This window comes from Chroicocephalus ridibundus, chromosome 2 (genome assembly GCF_963924245.1).
Source record: "Chroicocephalus ridibundus chromosome 2, bChrRid1.1, whole genome shotgun sequence".
Lineage (NCBI taxonomy): Eukaryota > Metazoa > Chordata > Aves > Charadriiformes > Laridae > Chroicocephalus > Chroicocephalus ridibundus.
Window position 1 is genome coordinate 124,854,267 of NC_086285.1, and position 18,781 is coordinate 124,873,047.

The 18,781-nt window shown below is 35.6% G+C and overlaps 1 protein-coding gene across 3 annotated transcripts in view; it reads left to right on the plus strand.

Annotated features, from left to right (window-relative positions):
* The window catches only part of SNTG1 (syntrophin gamma 1), a 357,236-nt gene extending 340,273 nt beyond the window's left edge, over positions 1 to 16,963 (plus strand). For 2 of the 3 annotated variants that reach the window (XM_063326848.1, XM_063326847.1), the window contains 2 exons: positions 1,030 to 1,140; positions 10,636 to 16,962. In XM_063326848.1, the coding sequence (XP_063182918.1) occupies positions 1,030 to 1,140; positions 10,636 to 10,794 (270 nt within the window). In that variant the 3' untranslated portion in view covers positions 10,795 to 16,962. Of the gene's footprint in view, positions 1 to 1,029; positions 1,141 to 10,635 lie in introns of all 3 variants that reach the window. The other variant, XM_063326849.1, reaches the window with a different exon arrangement.
* The last annotated feature ends 1,818 nt before the right edge of the window (positions 16,964 to 18,781 follow it).

Sequence of the window (18,781 nt, forward strand, 5' to 3'; positions counted from 1 at the left end):
TTTCTGTGTTGTCCGATGCATGTGAAATTAATGTCTCCTCAAAGTGACAGCACAATGTGAGTGAGAATGACCTTATAATTATGTGAAATACTACTGAAATCACAATGAAAAATGTTAGTGCTTAAAAATATCTGGAGGGTGTGGGGGGATATCTTTAAATGAGGCTGAAAAGACAATAAAAAATAGCTCTTTTCCACTTTTAAGCAAAGTAGTTTGAAATGTACTTTCTAAAGTGTACATTTCTAAATGTACAGCTAAATATGGATATCATAATAAAGTATGCAACCAAAAATTTGAAATGTACTTTCTTCTGCATAAATACACATTAGATATATAAAAAAGATGTTTTTCTAGCCAGCTGTAAATTTTATTAATTGCATGTTTATTCTGTAGAGCAATCTGTCTTTCTTTTTAACAAGACACAATATTATTTGTAATATAATTCCTTGGAAGGCCACTGATACGCTTAGAATTAATGGTCTGCTCAAATTCCTTATTAGACCTTTCATAAGTAAACTCAAAATAAGTTCTCATTACAGGGTTTCCTTTTTTATTTTATCATTTACAAATAGATATTTGTTTTTAATTTGATATGCCCTTTATGTTAATACAACTAGATTTTTTACTGTGGAAAGAAAAAGTGAGGCCTTCTATGACAGGTTATCCCTTCAGATGGATTAAGGAATCCACAGATAGTCAGTGGAAAAATAACTTTGGTTTTTTGCCATGACAATGAATTTGCTAATCTTTTTTATTTGTTTAATCAGGATTAAATATAGACAAAGGAATTTCAGAGTAATTTTCACAAATGTAGTCTGACTGATCTGAATTATACACTTCTGAAGTATAATACATCCATGTGATGAAAGGGACATCAAATCACATGTTGCTCAATTGATTTAATTATGTACCATAGAAGGGTTAAAAATTCCCTTGGGTGGAGACCCACTGTTTTTAATGGAATTTTCAATGAGAACTACACTAACTTGCTTGTGTATGTTTTTTTTGTGTTTCTTTTTCTTCCTCTAGGCTGTACTTTGGAGGTACAAGTTTTCCCAGCTGAAAGGTTCTTCAGACGATGGGAAGAGCAAAATCAAATTTTTGTTCCAAAACCAAGATACTAAACAAATTGAAGCAAAGGTAAAAGCAATACATTGTTTGTTTTATAAAGGCAATGTACATTAAAAGCACTTATCAACGCAGCTAGGGGAACAGAGGAGTAAATTAAACAAAATTACTTAGAAATATTAATGTTCAAAGTATGTGCAAAGATATACAAAGTAATGTACAAAGAATGCAAAGAAAGTGAAAGAAATTCAAATAAAAGAAAACTGAATCAATTGTTTGGATTTTTGCTAGCTTAAAGTTTTTTGAAAGGTGTAATTACATTGAAAAATAATAAAAACTAGGACTCGCTGTATATGGTTTTGGGCACGTTTGCCAGCTCTCCTCTCTATCATTTTGATAAAGTTGGCTGAGAGTTTGAATGCCTTGTTTTTCACCTATACTCATATCATGAAGAAATGGTGCAAAATATATCTTTAAGTCAATCTGGGGGAAAAAAAAAACAGCAAAGGTCTAAAATCTGTTTTTATTTCTCAGAGAAAAAAAGTTCCCTTACAAGACTGAAGTTTTGTGTCTGTGTCTAATTCAAAATCAGAAAAGTTGTCTTTTCAGTTGTGCTTTTGATTCAAGAGTTAATTTAGGAAAACAGTAAGCCTGAGAGATTTAGGCTTAGTTTTATTTCTGTCTTTTAAGAATAGGACATTTACTGTCCCACTGTGTGTGAGAAGTGATCTCTCAGGATCTTTGATAACTGGAATTGCCTTAGAGTCTGAATCAAAGGTCTTTTTGACTAGAAACACAATTTTTGTGTAAAACTGAAGACTGTTTTCTTGGCTACTTTTAAGCCTTGCTTTTGAAGCATTTGCTATACCATTTTGCCTGATCGTGTCAGACAGAAAATTGCTGAATGAATGTGATAACTACGGTTCTGTGAGCAAAAAGGGAATGGTTAACTAAATTGTTGTCTGAAAGAGCTAAATATGGATATCATAATAAAGTATGCAACCAAAAAAGACATTGTATCGGGGGCAGTTGTTTAAATGCAAATAGCGACATTAAGCAGCTATTTTTCTTTCCTGCATGTCGCTTACATTTGGGATTAATTATTTTCTACCAAACAACTATTTACTTGATTTTGAATGTTGTACTCAATACAATGTATGTATGTATGTATGTACGTAAAAGCTCCCATTAAATCAACAGCAATGAAATGTGGCAAAGCATGGCTTTCAATACCTTCATGTTCTGATATATCTCAAAGATAAATATTTTCTTACTTCCAATTTTCTTCAAAAATTTTTTTAATAGTACAGGATTTCTTTTAATCGCTAATAAGAAAACATAACAACAACCTAATGTTGTGAGGATAATTTTCCCTTAAGCAAATAATTAGAAAATTTTATCATGCTCCTAAGTACAGCTGAAGGATGAAACTCATCATTATTTTTCTAATATCTGTCTGCTATTGTTATTGTATTAAAAAATGATTGTAGGACTAAAGAAATTTCATAGGAATCCAAGAATGGGACAGTGATTCTTTTTTTTCAATAAAACTACAATGTATTTTTTATACTAAATTAGATTAAAAAAATTAAAAACAAAGTATGAAATCTAGATTTTGAAGAAGAAAAATAGTTTTCATCAAAATGATTTTGTGTTTTAAATTAAATCTTTCATGCTTATCATTTTATAAGCCGCGGAGGTTATACTCAGAGGTATCCCGGTACCTTTATCATACCTATTTTTATTCCCACTCAAATTGAGTATAGCTTTATTTATAGCAATTTTCATCTTTCTACCTTTTAGCAAGGTAGACATTCTACCTTCTGCCTTATGAAGGAATAATGTTATACAAACTTGCTAGCATGCTTATTAATATGTTGTCATGTTCCCTGGTTGCTTCTCTTCATTATAAATTTAAACTTTCACATTGACTAATTTGGAAATAAAAATTTGTTATTTTTAATTCATTTTCTTGGTGATCAAAGCGTATCAGTTATATCATGATAAAAAATTGTCAGATTATGTTGTCTTTGGAAGTGCTACAGCATTTGTAATGAGCACTTCTATCCATTTCAATTTGTTTACGTATGAAATATGTTGCTTAGACTAAGAAATATAGATAAATGTGGCTATAAAATGAATGTGAAGATTCTTGGATCATATTTTTTCAACTTTGGTTAGTTTAAAATTCTATGGATAGGCCCCTTCTGTATCCTTTAAACCTTTAATGGATTTAAATCACTATTCAGCATGAGAGGAGGTGGAACAATCAAACCTCTATATTTTGGACTTAAGTAGCATTGCAGAGTTAGAGGTATAGCTATTTGGGGAACTCCTGAGTCATTAGGAAATGTTAATCAGATTTTCAGAAATGCATACTGTATGCAGGCTTCATTTGGAATCAGATGATGGGAATTTTGTAAAACATCTGTTAAAGGTTGTGATGAATATTCATGGCCACAGCTATCATCACCTGTTAAATGCAGCTCGGTGCTTCAGATGGCGTGGAGACCCACTGTTATAAGGGGAAAGAGAACGTAACATTTTCTTTACATGAAGATAATTTTTTTTGCCAGTTATTTTAAACAGGGAATAATCAGAATATAGTGAAATGAGAGCTCACAGCCAAGAACAAAACCAAAAATCTGAGGAGCCATCTCCCAACATATTAGGGCTCTTCACTTCTGTGTTCCCAACCAGTAATGTAGAAGAAGGGCATGGCTTTGATACAGCTTAAGAGAGTCACTAGAACTGAGAGTGCTTTTTTCCCCTTTGTCGTTAACACTAACATGCTCTATGCAGAACCTGCTATGGCATATGCATACCCAATCTGAGACTACTGCTTTTCTTGCCTCCAAGGTTTGCTTTCCTCCATCTCTGACTTTCAGCTATGGCACTGGTGGAATGTGTTAACATATTTAATGCCTTATAATTCAGTTACTCCCTGCAAATGTGAGGTGGTCTGGCCATGGGTGCTGGGGTGGTGGGTGTTCTTGTTGTTTGATTTCTTTTTAAATAATATTGTTTTCAACATGGTTAACAGCTGGCTGAATATGAGCTGGCATTGTGCCCAGGTGGCCAAGAAAGCCAATAGCATCCTGACCTGTATCAGGAATAGTGTGGCAAGCAGGACCAGGGAACCGATCACCCTCCCGTACTTGGCACTGGTGAGGCCACACCTTGAGTACTGTGTCCAGTTTTGGGCCCCTGACTACAAGAAAGACATTGAGGTGCTGGAGTGTGTCCAGAGAAGGGCAATGAAGGTGGTGAGAGGCCCAGAGAACAAGTCTTATGAGGCACAGCTGAGGGAACTGGGTTTGTTTAGCCTGGAGAAAAGGAGACTGAGGGGAGACCTTATCACTCTCTCCAACTACCTGAAAGGAGGTTGTAGCCAGGTGGGGGTCAGTCTCTTCTCCGAAATAACAGGCGACAGGACAAGAGGAAATGACCTCAAGTTGCAGCAGAGGACGTTTAGATTGGATATTAGGAAACATTTATTCATGGAATGGGTTATGAAGCATTGGAACAGGCTGCCCAGGGGAGTAGTTGAGTCACCATTCCTGTAGGTATTTAAAAGCCATTGTTTAGTGGTGGACTTGACAGTGTTACGTTTACGGTTGGACTCAATGATCTTAAAGGTCTTTTCCAACCTAAATGATTCTATGATTCTATATAATTCCTTCCTGTAAAAATATGAGTTATCAAAATCCAAAATGCTTCCTGTCTTCCTTCCTTTACAATGCTGCACATTTTGTCTATCTCATGCTATCCCAATGTGTGTGTGATTATGGCATGTTGTATCTGTGTGATAATATCCGTTAGCTTTAGAACACTTACTCATTATCTAGAGAATTAAGAGTGTCAGAGTGCTTACCTATTGAGTTTTGATCCAAAATTTTGATAAATTTGTTATTATTCTAAAAATACATTCAGACTTGTAGATGGACATTGCTTGGAAAAAAATAATTCTGCACCACCATTTAAATTTTAGCCATACTGTCTTCATAATTATCCAGTATCTCCTCTGTCTTCTGGTGGAATATACAGAGATATCACTGTTAACGTTAGAAGAATATAGGAAAATACTTTTTGAGAAAAAATGCAGAACCACATCCATTTATCAGTCAGCTTTTTTTTTCGAGAAACACACTTGCCACCAGAGTTCATATTCCTAAGTTACAGACTTTCAGTGACACAGAATAACTTAATATTTTTATAATGCTGTCAAAATTCTTTTATAATGTGCTTCATGCCTGATGTAACAAAATTCAAAATGGCATGCTTTGAGACATACAACATGTGCTATGGATTTACTTACAGTTTCACCAGGCTTACTTCTTTTCAGTTTGAAAGTAATTTAAGATATTTAAACATTTGCATTATTCTCTCAGATATTGTTAAAATACTGCCTTTTTTACCTGTAGAGATTTTATGTTGATGCTTTTGTTTGGCTTCTCTGTAAGTAATATATTACTGTAAAGATATATAGTGTAGTATAAGAGAAGTGTTTCCTTGTAGATTTAAGCAATTCCAGTGACAAAAATCTGAACCGTAATTACCATAGGTCACACCAGTGGGTCCATGTCAGGGTGCCTGGATGCAAACACCTAACTTTGAAGGGCTCTAAGGCAAGGTCTAAGTGGTTTCTGAGAAGAAAACCACTTAGGGGCAACATTAATCACTGATACACCTTAGACTTTCCAATCTGTAGGTTATTTCCCAGCTGTCACTCAGCAGGAGATATTGCACAAGTTTGCACAGTCAGACAAAATTTTTCTGACTGAGAGCTACAAAATAGAGCTGTCGGCTTGGCAGAGTGTGGAGCCTACGTGTCCCTCTCCTTTGTTCTTACTGAGCTGTTGGGGGTGGGTTGAAAAAACCAAGCACAGAAGGGCAAAGCTTTCGCCTCATCTGTAAGACACAGAGGGATTCACTTAGGCACCTTCGCTTAGTTACCTATCTATTTACCTATTTGTTTAGCTACAGTGTAATGATCCATAGTGTCTCTCCAGTATCACAACAGCTTCCAGAGGCTAACGCTATCTCAGGACTGTAATAAACTCAGTGTGCTGTGCTCTTTAATTTTACCTGGCTAAGTAATGGACCACTGCAATAGAAACTGCTTTATATTTTTCTTACAAAAATGAAGAGTATCTTAAATCTATGAGAGATCCTGTTTCGAGAGATATATATATATACACGCACGTATATATATGTGTGTATATATATGTGTGTGTATATATGTGTGTGTGTATATGTATATGTGCTCCCAAACGTAGGAGTATGTAATGTGTATAATGTGTATAAAAATCAACATCATCACTGTTTTTCTTATTACATGCAATTTCCGTTTGAATTCTGTAAGCAAACGCACCAATCGGTAATTTCTGGGAAATGAGAGTTTCTGTGCCTTGGAAAAGATATGTATAACTCAAAATCTACACTTCGGTGTGTGCTTTCACCTTTCTCAACTTGCAGGGCTTTTTCGCAGCTCAACAGTTTTGTCAGAAAAACTCAGGCAAGGTCACAGAGCTGCGCTGCATCAGGTTAGCTTTTGTTCACCGACCAGCTGAACCCACAAGCTGAGTGTTACAAAACCGAAGTGAATACAAAAATCAGCACATCAAGATAAAGATACCGTCAGTTTTCTTTGCCTATTTGAATACGGAGAACAGAAGAGGGCAGAAATATGGTATCAGAAAAGGAAAGAGTGTAACTTCAAGGATGTAGCATTAATACTTATTAATTAATTTATACTACCTTAATAGTAATGCCAATTCATTTTGTACTTGAAATTATCTTGTATAGAAACCTAATCTAAAATAAGACAAATAGCCTGCGTTACTGCTGTTGTAATGTGAACAAAATGCTCCCTTTCAAGTGTTGCAAGGTGTCTTGATGGATGCTTGCACCGTTTTCCAGGCTGACATTCCTGCTCATTTTAAGTAGATTCTCCAAAATAAAATTTAAATTAATCCTTGTTCTTAGCCTTGAGGGCTTTTCTGTGAGCCTCACAGTGCTCTTCAAATTTAGAATATCATCTTTAAATGGTTTTTAAGTATGCATCCTTAGGATTTTTACAAAGTGATTGCTCAATTGCAGTGACTGCATTCTGAGTTCAGATTTCTGACCTGTGCATGTTTGTGTGACTTAATTTTTAGTTTCCCCATGTCTTGCACATGGATTGTCTGTTTAATATTTATTTTAGATCAGATTCTATGACCATGTAACACCACATTTGATGAAAGAACAAATATCTTCTCATATCAGCAGTTTATATATGGATGAAAGATAATATTTTTTTCTAACCAGATCATGAGTATTTACAAACTTACAGTTGCTTGATTTTGTATGTGTATTGTTTATGTAGTCGTATCATTAATATAATGCAATAAGAGTGGGGATTTTTTTCATCTGGGGGCACTGTCTTTCTGGTTTCTCTTTCCATCTCTGTCCTTTCAATCCAGTTTTTCTTTGTGAAAGGTTACTAGACTTCCCAAACACTTCTGACCATGCTCAATGGCTACATCTTTCTCACATACCTGCCCACTTACATTGTCCTCAGCAGAAACTGTGAATGTTCAGTTTAATAATCTGGCAATGTCTGGTATAATGACAGCAATGTAGGGTGAGAGTAGTTTGATCAAGAGATAGTTTAGAAAGACATTTTGAAGACCAGAGGGTCCACTGATATGCCTAGGAGAGTAGGGTCTTAGGTGAGGTGTACATACAACAGTCTGGAAATCGGAATAGTAGTAGTTTGTGTAATTGGGCATGGACAAGTAGCTGTGGCTTAAGTTTGGATTTCTTTGTTTTTTGGGGATTCAGAGCATTTGATTTTCCCTTCTGGTAGCAACTTTAATGGCTTCACTGCATATTTTTTCGGGTTTCTTAGGGATTGCCTGTTTGTTTATTTGAAACTCCATCTGAAGCTGGGTGTGCAATACACAATACCCTGCCTAGATGAAAATGTATTCAGACAAGAGGATGACTAATGACAAAGTATATATGAAAACAACCAGGGGTGGCTAGGTGTGCACAAAAGGGTGGGGGTTCCCCTCCATCTGCTGGCAGTAGTGGAGACCCATGGGCAGCTAAAAGTGCAAGTTCTCAGCAGAAGGGAGGGAATGTTTTGTCTGTCAGCAGCTCTACGTGAAGTCTTATCTGTTCATTAAGCCTTCTTGTTATTATGCTAATCTGCCAGAAAAGTGTTTTTCTTGATAGATCACGTTCCCATCAATCAGGCTCCTGTGAACTGAGCTGCAGACGTTAATCAGGCCTGTATGTACTCACCATATATCAGTCAGTTTACTGTGCTTCACATTGCTTTAATTTCCAGTTAAATATGCATGTCGACATTGAAATAGGAATAACGTTTCGTGGCAAATAGTAATCTAGGGTTTGCTGACTTCTTAGTGCTCATCTTTGCAGTCAAGACAATGTCTGTGTTGTGTCATCATTGCTATCAATAATAGTAATCCAGTGGAACCTTCAGAGGCTGTTCTTTCCTTGAAGGTCCATTGAGCAATGGATCTTTCCAATGTGTTACTGTTGTAGAAACACCTGTGATAACTGTTGGTGATAATTGTACTAATGCATAATAATTGTACTAATGCACTGTGAAAATTCAGTGTCCAGTAGCTGTAATTACAACAGTAAGAACTTTCAGCTAGTAGGGTTATCTAATTGACTCGAACAATTCTCAAATGGTAATATTAGTTTTAATAGCCTTATCCTGTTGAGACATAGGGGCAAATGTAGTCTTTCTACAGATAACACATGGAATTGATATTACGAATATTTCACTGTTCTACTAAATATTTATTCTCTCACCTTAAGCATCAGTTTTATTTTTATAGTACCAGAAGGAGGAATAATGTTAATAAGAAGGAGTTGACTGAAAAGTAACTTAATTTGAATGACTGATATTTCTTATTCTGAAATAGCTTCCATAATTCCTTGTTTCCTCATCTTTGAATTTCCATTGTGTTCCTATCTATGATAAATTTTCTTATTTTGAAATTTGAGGGAAGAAAAAGACCTTTGGCATAGTAATAAAATTGCCCTTCTCACAGTGTTTAAAAATGAGAATGGCTCTAAACAGATTTTTTTAAATGGACACAGATGGCAGGTTTGTGAAACTTGGCGTAAACTTTATCTTCTTTATTGAGAATTGGTAGTTAGGGGAGTTTAAAGAAGCTCATGGGATGTTGTAAATTCATTTCTGAGCGCATCTGAAGGACATCTGCTCAGGTTGCAAGAGAGCTGAACAAAGCTCCACCCATTCAGTACATCGCTGGACACTCCGCACACGCAGCTGTCTGCTGTCAGGCAGTTGTTCCCCCTTGCACATGAGGGATTTGTAAAGGTCTCCATGAATTACATGAAACAACATCTTCCAGGAAATCTCAAGAGGCAGAAAATTGCAGGTTAATGTCATTCTGAGAGATTTAGCAATTTTTGTTGAATTTACAACATTATCAATATTCTTCTAAACAAAAAAGCAAAACCCTCGGCACTACATAGCCTGGAAACACCAGTGCTGGACAGAAAGACAAATAGAATATACCACAGATACCTGTTACTGGCTTCATGTTACAGTGAAGAAATCTGTATAGGCAGTGACCCAAAGCAGAAAGATAGTAACTCTGCACCACCATCCCTGCACATACATGTATTCAAATACCTCAATATTTGCTTTCAAATACAACATATATTTATTGATCAAATGCCAACTCCAAAAACACATACTGAAGATAAGCTAAAAAAAAACTTGATTAGATAAAGTCAATTAGACACAAAGGAGCAAATTTATGTGAAAAAATGTAGTTTTCATTTATTTCCTCTGTAGTGGTGTCTAAAAGAGTCCCAGGTAGTCTAATCACTTGCTGAGGAGCTATAAAGAAGTGTAAATTGAAGTAGAAATTGTCTAATATTGCTGATAAGTTTAAAACACAGAATCTAGTCCTTTTTCTTCAGTCCAATAATACCCTTTCAATGAGAACAGATCCAGAATATAACTGTGATGGTAGCAATTTTTGAATTTTTTTGTTTTTTTTTTCTTAAATAGAGAATCACCATAAGTAAGATAATAGCTACCAGTGTGAGGTGATGTGATGAACAAATATAATATATGTGGAACTCAATGTTATTGATCTTTGTGGGCGCATTGGGTATACAGTAGTAGTCCAGAGATGCGTAGACAGTTATGGTGCAGTCATTTAATTTCTAGCTAAATTAACCTGCAAAAGTGACAGATTTGTATTAATCTGAGTCAATAAAAACTTATTATGTGGTGTCCCTTTCCTTCCCCTTTAGCCAGTAGAATCTCATATTTCTATGGAGACAATTAACTCAGAAATTTGTCCATCTTAGGCTCCAAACAATTATTTACTGAATGGGAATGGTTCAATGTCTAAGTGCCTATAATGGAGAATTGTCAGGCACATTAGCAGAATTACATCAAACTATTAAAATTATTGCTATTTGAATAGTGGTCCATTCCTGCATATATGTTCGTGAGGTGTTCTTTTGTTTCATGTTTAATCTTTTTGTTTTCACTTCCAGGAGCTGGAGTTTTCCAACCTGTTTGCGGTCCTTCACTGTATCCACTCATTCTTTGCAGCCAAAGTGGCTTGTTTGGACCCTTTGTATGTAGGCAGTCAAGCCACAGCTTCTGCTGCTCCCACAACTTCTGGTACTGGCAAATTAAAGTATACTACTTGACATCTTGCATTACGGCACTGCCACTTAACAACAAGACATAACAATGTATAAATATATTCATAAGATGTAGACCTTTGGTGAACCATATACGTGGAAACCAATCCTGGAGGCAAGACATCTTGCAGCATCAGCAGATAAATGGTCACGTGGGATCATAAATTCATCTCTGTTCTGCAAGACATCAGTAAATAAACCTAGTCGAAACCCCAGAATAGGATGGATATGCTTTTAGTATGATCTATTTGTACTTACATAGTGCTTTAAGCAACACTGGAAGCAAAGGAATAAATGACGAAATGAAGCACTTCAGTATTTAATAAAATTTTCAAATTGCTGTAATAATACACAAATAGAATTGTCATTTTCCTGTTTTCAGATGTTTTTTATGACGATATACTAAATTCTGAGTATGAACTTAATACCCTATCGTTATATTATAAATGACTTAAGAGCAAGCAACAAGCATATAGTACATGGTGACAAGGAGATAAGCATGAAAAGGCATTTGTGTAAGTATCTCCTCAAATAAGAAAGCACTTTAAGCACTGTTGTAAATCCATACTTGTGTCCATACATGGAGTCATGCTACCTTTTGTATTTTGTTCTTTCAGTCTAACAATAACAACAACAAAGATATAGCCATATTGGACTGATACCTAAAAAAAAAAAAAAAGCAAGCCACAAAAAGCGAAACACCTTTCCATGAGTAAGTCCCTCTTCCTCAAGTAAAAATAATACAAAATGAATTTTATTTTAATCACAAGTGCAAGTGCATAAAATATCATGTCTACTATTTCCTTCCTGCCTTTTTTTTTGTCAAGAATTAAATTCTGTCAATCTAATAGTCTTTGTTCACAAGACTTAGCTGTTGAATGTGTTTCAGAAACAATCTGCTTAATACATTGTTTCCATGTTTAACCTTGATTTCACATCATAAGTAGGAACTCTGTTCCCCTCAGGCTCTCAACAAAATAGACATTCTACATTATTCTTGAAAAATGAGTCCACCCTTTGGATTCTTAATAATTTCTTTTTTATATATATTGTTAGTAAAAGACAGGAATAAATTAAATAACCTATAAAGAACAGATGACAGAATGCATAATATCTTTGTACGTTAAGAATATTACATCACTCTGGACCACATACTAGTTTCAGAGTGTCATTTAATGATGAAATCTGAGTGACTTGTAAATTTTAAATGAATAACTTTATTTAAATATCATTTTGCAAAATAATTTAATTTTGTGCTATTACATACATCAGTGAAGATGGAAAAATGGTGGGAGTATGCGTGGGATATACCTGAAACAACAGAAATGGTGAGGGACTTTTTTTGCCAGACAGGATAAGAGAACCTAAAAAACTGCAGGAAGAACAGCTAGTGCAGCTACAGCGTGTACATAACATTTTAAATATTACTTTGTGGGGATTCTGTTTATTGTATTGAAATCAAACTTGTTTGTTTTTTTTTCCTTTTTTTTTTTTCCCACTTTAACTTGTTATAGAAGCACATAGCACATAAGGGTTATGGACACTATCTGCCTTGTTTAGCAGAAAGACTAATTCTGTCACATCCCTGTCTACATATGAACATAATTAAAACTTCAAAAGTGAAGCTAGAGAAAAGCTTTTTCAAAATGGGAACAATTCAAAAATACAAGGCAGGAAAAAAAAGAGGAATGAACTGCAGGGGAAAATCATGTCTCTTTCTTTTTTGCTTTGCAGTAGAAGTATTTGTATTTATGTCTGTGGGAGTATCCTTGCCTTGAAATACAGCTGATCACTTGATACTAGTTCCAAATAATTTGAAAGTATATTTTTTGGGGACGCTTATCACTTTCAAATGACTTTCAGTACACACTTAATTCTCTACTAGTACATCGCCAAGGGTTACACATTTATTTTCCGTGCTAAATACAATGGAATGATGTCGTAATTCAGCTATTAAATGCTTTAAGTGTCATCAAAATCCAACATTTTCATAGTCATCATCATGTCTTTGTTTATATTAATTGTCCCTAAATAAGAGGGTCACATCCTGGTCTCCGAATGACACATAAAACTACCATGGCTGTCCGTGGGATCTTGAGTTTGTTCCCGAGAGAGTAGAAACACCAGATATTTTGAATCCAAAGCTACAACAGTCTGAGGGGTTTAACGGTGGTAACTCAGGCACCGTCCTTGTCAAGAAAGCATATACTGGAAACAAGTTTTGACAGAGCACTGACAGCGCTGAAAACAGGAGCCCGATATCTGTTAATGACAGTTCTCTGAATCTGCTCCCGAATCACCTCCTTCCAAATTTTAGTGCGTTGCTGTGGCATTCAGCTATCACAGTGCTGGCATGTGCGAACACCTCGGTAAATTTTCTGCTGCTAATAGCAGAATCTAAAACTCATCAGCTGCCAGTTGAAAGTCTTTCCTTCAACCGTTCATGTTATGTGCACAGTCGTACCACTGAAACCAAGAGTTGTTGAAGGGACCTTGTTTAATCTGCCTAAATGAACGTCACATTTACCCAACCCAAAAAGTATGTCATTGCAAATTGCTGTAAATTAAGGGATTCCGTGATATGAAAGCCTCCCCCCCCACCACCCCGCAAAAATTTGTTAAAAAAATGTTCCTTGTGCAGAACGGAGGTAATGACATAAACTTTTGAGACTCTACCAGGGTATCCTGTCTGTCACATATTCTGATTGTAGAACTGCTGTGTTCATCAAGGAGACTTTTGTAAGTGGGCATTAAATATGTGACATTTAAGAGACAAATATCAGCCTGTAAATTGATTTTTTTGTTGTTTTTCTAAACCCCTATATTTCAAAGAGCTAAACTGGTGGGGCTTAACCAATACCTTTATTTTCAAGAGGATCAAAGTGATGTTGTGAGAATATAAAATGCCGTAGCCTTGACCGCAGGTCAGTGTTGGTTTGTAAATGCAGCAGGGGTTTGTGCACGGACCTTAGAGAATATTCAGAGGTGACTCTGTGTCCACACTTGCCCTTTTAGACCAAGTTGGTCAGAAATTCAGTCTTGAACCAAAGAGGGAAAATTTTAAACTCTTTGTTATAACTAATCCTGAAATAGCAAAATATAATTTAGAAACATATTAAATAGCTATATTTTTCATTTAGATACCTACAGGAGATTCCCATTTAAAGCGTAGTGAACTTCATAGGCATATATCAAAACCCAGGTTCTATGTTGCAGCTTCTCATTTCACATGTGACAAGTAATGAATACCAGTATTCTGTAAGTCAACACAGCCCAGTGACAATGAAATAACAAAATTATAAAGACCTATCAGCTTTTGCTAAAAATCTGTATGCAAATGAAAGAAAATATTTTAACAAAAAAAATCAAACCAGCCAACCCGTAGCATAAAATGTAATTTGTTCTCTTTATGTCATGATATTCTTCAATAAGTTTAATAAAAAGGATTCTTTATAGTACTGTGCTTATTGAAGTGATGTTATATAGTATACCAAGAATATGTACTCTTAAGTATAACTAAATATATTTGGTTTGATTTGCTTTGCTTTATGATGGAAATTTTAGATGACCCGACCTTCACAGAACTAACCGTATGCTAGGTTATTATGAAAGTGTTACAGTTTTGAATATATGTTATTCTGGATTTCATCAGTGAATGGATATGTTTAATTTCCTACATCTATTTAAAAATACAGTGCCAGATTTTCAAAAGAGCTTTGCATTCCAGCAGCGTGAAGGGACCTTTGAGGTAAAAATCAGCATATTTTTAAATGTTGGCCATTTTATTTTGTTAATTAAGTGCAGGAAGAAGTTTGTGGAGACAAACTAGTTGTAAGTGGGTTACTTATGAAAACCAGTAATTTGAAATTTTGGCTATTCAAACTAGAGTTCTTAAGAATGTAAAACAATAATATTCGGTATCAATATTCTTTGAGATAATAATAATGAAAAATAATCTTTTCCAAATTAGATCTTGATTCCACAAAAATACATTTGTTTACTTTTTGCACTTAGACTTTATCAGAACACCTCAAATTGGACAATTAAAACACAGGAGCAGGTAGTTGTCAATACTGCAGCCTATTATTTCAAATGTGATTTGGTTCATTCAATGCCTTAAGATGTTTCTTACATAAAACAAAATATTAAAAAGGCTGAATATCTTATGAATGTACAGTTGCTGCCCTTAGAAATTCAACATCTTTGCTACCTAACATTGTCTAAGTACCCTGGAGTATTCCCTATGCCAAAAAGAAAGATCTTCCTTACAGGGTCTGGTCTCTGAAAAATGTAGTGTCTGGAAAAAAGTTTAAGCTGATTTTAAAATGTTTAACTTTGGGAATTATGAATTCATACTTTGGGCTCGCACCTCTGGCCAGTGCTGCATGATGGGAAACATGGGAGACATTCACACAAAAATCTAAGTATCTGTCTTAGAAGCCTAAGGTAGGAATTGAGGCCCTCAGAAAGGAAATACAAGGCAGGAATGGAACTTAGGATCTCTGAAGGTGCATGCATGTTTGTGTGTCTCTCTTTCTAAGGAGGCAGAAGTGCTTTTACGTAAGTGCTTTCATTTTATCGGGAATGTGCTTTTGAAGCCAGGCTCCTTCCTGCTGCCACTCACTGTGCTATTCTTCATACCACAGAGCTATATTTAAGTGCATGAACTGGGTTTTTAGGATGAAACTAGATAAGCATCACATCTATAGGAATTCTGAGTCCTGATGGGCTTTCAGACCATGCAGCTGAAGTGAGTCCAAAGGAACAAACCCTCTGAGATGCTAACAACACGGCTGCCAGCTGCTGGTGCCAGCCATTTCTGTCTCTGCAGCGGCTGCTGCTCGTGCACCATGGGTTCTTGAAGGACCCTAGAAAGCTGAGCTTCACAGGACAGCCCTCTAGAGCTTAGTACCTGAAGGGGGATGCTGCGTTGCAGCAAGGGGCAGAATGAAGCTGAAGAAGTCTGGTGGGTGCCCAGGGCAGGTTATTCTGCATCGCCTTGTTCCCTCGCCGCACAGGGCCAGTATTGACCGCAAGCAGGCTACCCCGTGCTGGTCAGCCCTCCCCCTGCTGTGTCTTTGTCCCCGTCTACCACAGATAGGCACCTGAATATTTGCTCTGAGGTCCCCAGGCACACGTCCCTGTCCCCTCACCCCCTTTGCTCAGACAGATGGCCAAACTGTACTCTCAGCTACATAATGGAGCCTCTAAACCTCTTATACAGTCAGGGGCGGTATTAACGACTGTGGCAAGGGCATCCGTGTATCAGTAAGAGTGCTTGAGTGTGTGATTAACATTCAGGTTAAAAACAAATAAAGTCATATCTGAGCTTGAGTGCTTTCCTGACTTGGATGGTTCTTAAGTGCAATTTTACTATTTTCCTGGAATAAGGTCTGTAACGTCAACACATTTCTACTCGCTGGGCTCCATTTTCAGGAAGTTTAGCAGAGATAGCGGTTGGAATCATAGATTCGGTTGGAATCATAGAGAAAAACATGGGAATACTGGAATAAAAATAATTATTTTTTTTTAATTCTGTATATTATTACAGTGCATTGCATAATCTATTAAAATACATTGAACAATGTAAACCTAAATGCTTTCATTTATATAACCTAGTCAGTTTTCACGATGGTATACATGCCTTCCACTTTCAACAACTTTCTCCACAAGAATCCCAACTATATATTATAGAAATTCCTTTGTTATTCAGTATATACTAATATATAATGCATAGTGTGTGTGTGTGTGTGTGTGTGTGTATATATTAGTATATACTAATGGAAGATATTGAGTATATATTAATGAAAGTTACATATTAGGTACAACTATAAAACAGAAGCATAAATCCATGAAGCTTTACATTTAAAAACTTCATCTTATAATACTATAAAGGAAAATATGTATATTAGTTGAAGAAATTGCTATTTTTGCAGAATATGCACAATCTGGATATACGATAATAAATTGATAAACATTAACCAATTTACTATTTCATACCTCCAGGAACTTTGATTTTTTAATTCTTCTTATCCCTTTAGCATATTTGCAATATATGTCATAAGTTTTAATTTGTTATGGATAAAAATGACTGAAAAATGTAATAGAAAGTGCTATATATTTTATAAATATTAAAGATTTAAGAAAAATATTCTAATTATTTATTTAATTTTTAGTTATGGATTTGTGGTTGTTTGTAATATGTATTTGTGACAAACATTAGTCACCTAGTTGTTTAAGCTCATTAATGTACCACTAATAAAATGCTATCTTCTGTTTTGTTTTTGTTATGTTTTGGTTTTGTTTCTTTTTGTAATGGAACATAACAGAAAAAATAGAAAATAAATACTTTTTTAACTAATCTTTTGCATTCAGTCATACAGTGTATGAGTTTTATATCGTTGAAAGCCAAGTCTGAGAGATCAAGAAAAGAACCTGGGGTGGTAAAGTTATTTCCCAACACCATGTTCAACTGTTTATTTAGTAGAAATAATGATGATTCCTTATTTGTATGATCATTTCCACAAGGTATGTCACCCACTTAAAGTCTGACAAGGGTTTTGGAAATATCTGCCTCTCCCCTGGCTATCAAGCTCACCAACAACCGGATTATTTTACTAAACAACCGCCAGATCATTTTACAATTGACATTTAATTGCTTAGTGTTGGTTGGGATGAACTTGGGCCTGATATCACAATGCTTGAAGGTATTTTTTGGTGCATCTTTGCAATCAAATAACTTTCAAACGGTGCTGCAACTACTAGAACAAAACCGACTTTGATGAGTTCAGTTTTGTTTTTTTCCCTGACTGGGGGAAGAGATGCTGGAAGAAGGGGAGCCCCTGCTTTTATTTAGGCACCTTTGTACCTTTTCAAAGATTTAGAGGGAAGGTCTGCACATTTCACAGGCGCATTTTTGGTGCCTTTCTTGTGCTCCTAGTGCAGAGAAGCCAGGTAAGCTCCCTTGTGACTGTGCTGCTGTCATCTTTCTCTCCCATCCCTTCCAGAAGCAGTCACCAGGGCTTTTTTGGACCTCAGGCTGGTGTTGCCTTCCTCAGCGTTGTACCCAGGGAAAACTCCCTTGCTGGCCCCAGCCCTTTCAGCATTTCAAAGAGAAGGACAAAATTATGAAGTTTGCTGCAATTATAAGTGTGATGAACACCGTGCTGAAAAAAGCCCTCAATCCTCACTCCCAGATGTGATTCAGCTTACAGGGGTTAGCAAACGTACGTACCTCTGTCACATCATTTCAGTTAGTTTCCTGTGTCTTAAATATGTTTTTATACCACATTTAAGTGAAAGGCCAGAAAAAAAAGGTCTTAAAAAAAAAGAGGTGAAGGGAACAATAGATTGTTGCAGAGTTAGGAAAATCTCAGAACTAAGTATATTCCAAAAGTACAGGAATCCTGTTACAGCTACCATTTCCATTTGCCCTTTAAAATAGGAGCTACATTTTATAATGGGAGCATGAACTCACATAGAACTTAAAGGTTTGTTTATTCTGGAAACACCTATTTTCTTCTGAATTATCATTTTTAATCTAGCATCTTTTCCATCTTTCCTGTAGTTTTTTACCTCAAATGAAAATTCTTGTAATCAAAGTTTCTTAAAATACCATCCTTGAACAATTTTCTTTAAAGTACTTGTGTTCCACAGCTAACATACTTGTTCTCCAAGCCCTACAACAATTTATTCTTGCAACATTAAAATGAATTGTGATTTATTTACCTGTGCATTTGATCAACAAAAGTCAGCACAGTATAATATTTTCATCTCATCAATAATTAAGTTGCACAGTTCTCTAGTGTTTCTTTTTCAGTATTTTGACACTAGCTATTCTTACATTTGCCTATGAAGTAGTAGCACTTTATTTTTTTAAGTGTTCTTCAAATACTATTCCCCTTAGAAATAGAAAACTATATCCCTTAACTTCCTTAGCAGAAAAAAAAATAAAATATTCTCCATAGTGCTGTAGTTAATATTGCTATGCAAT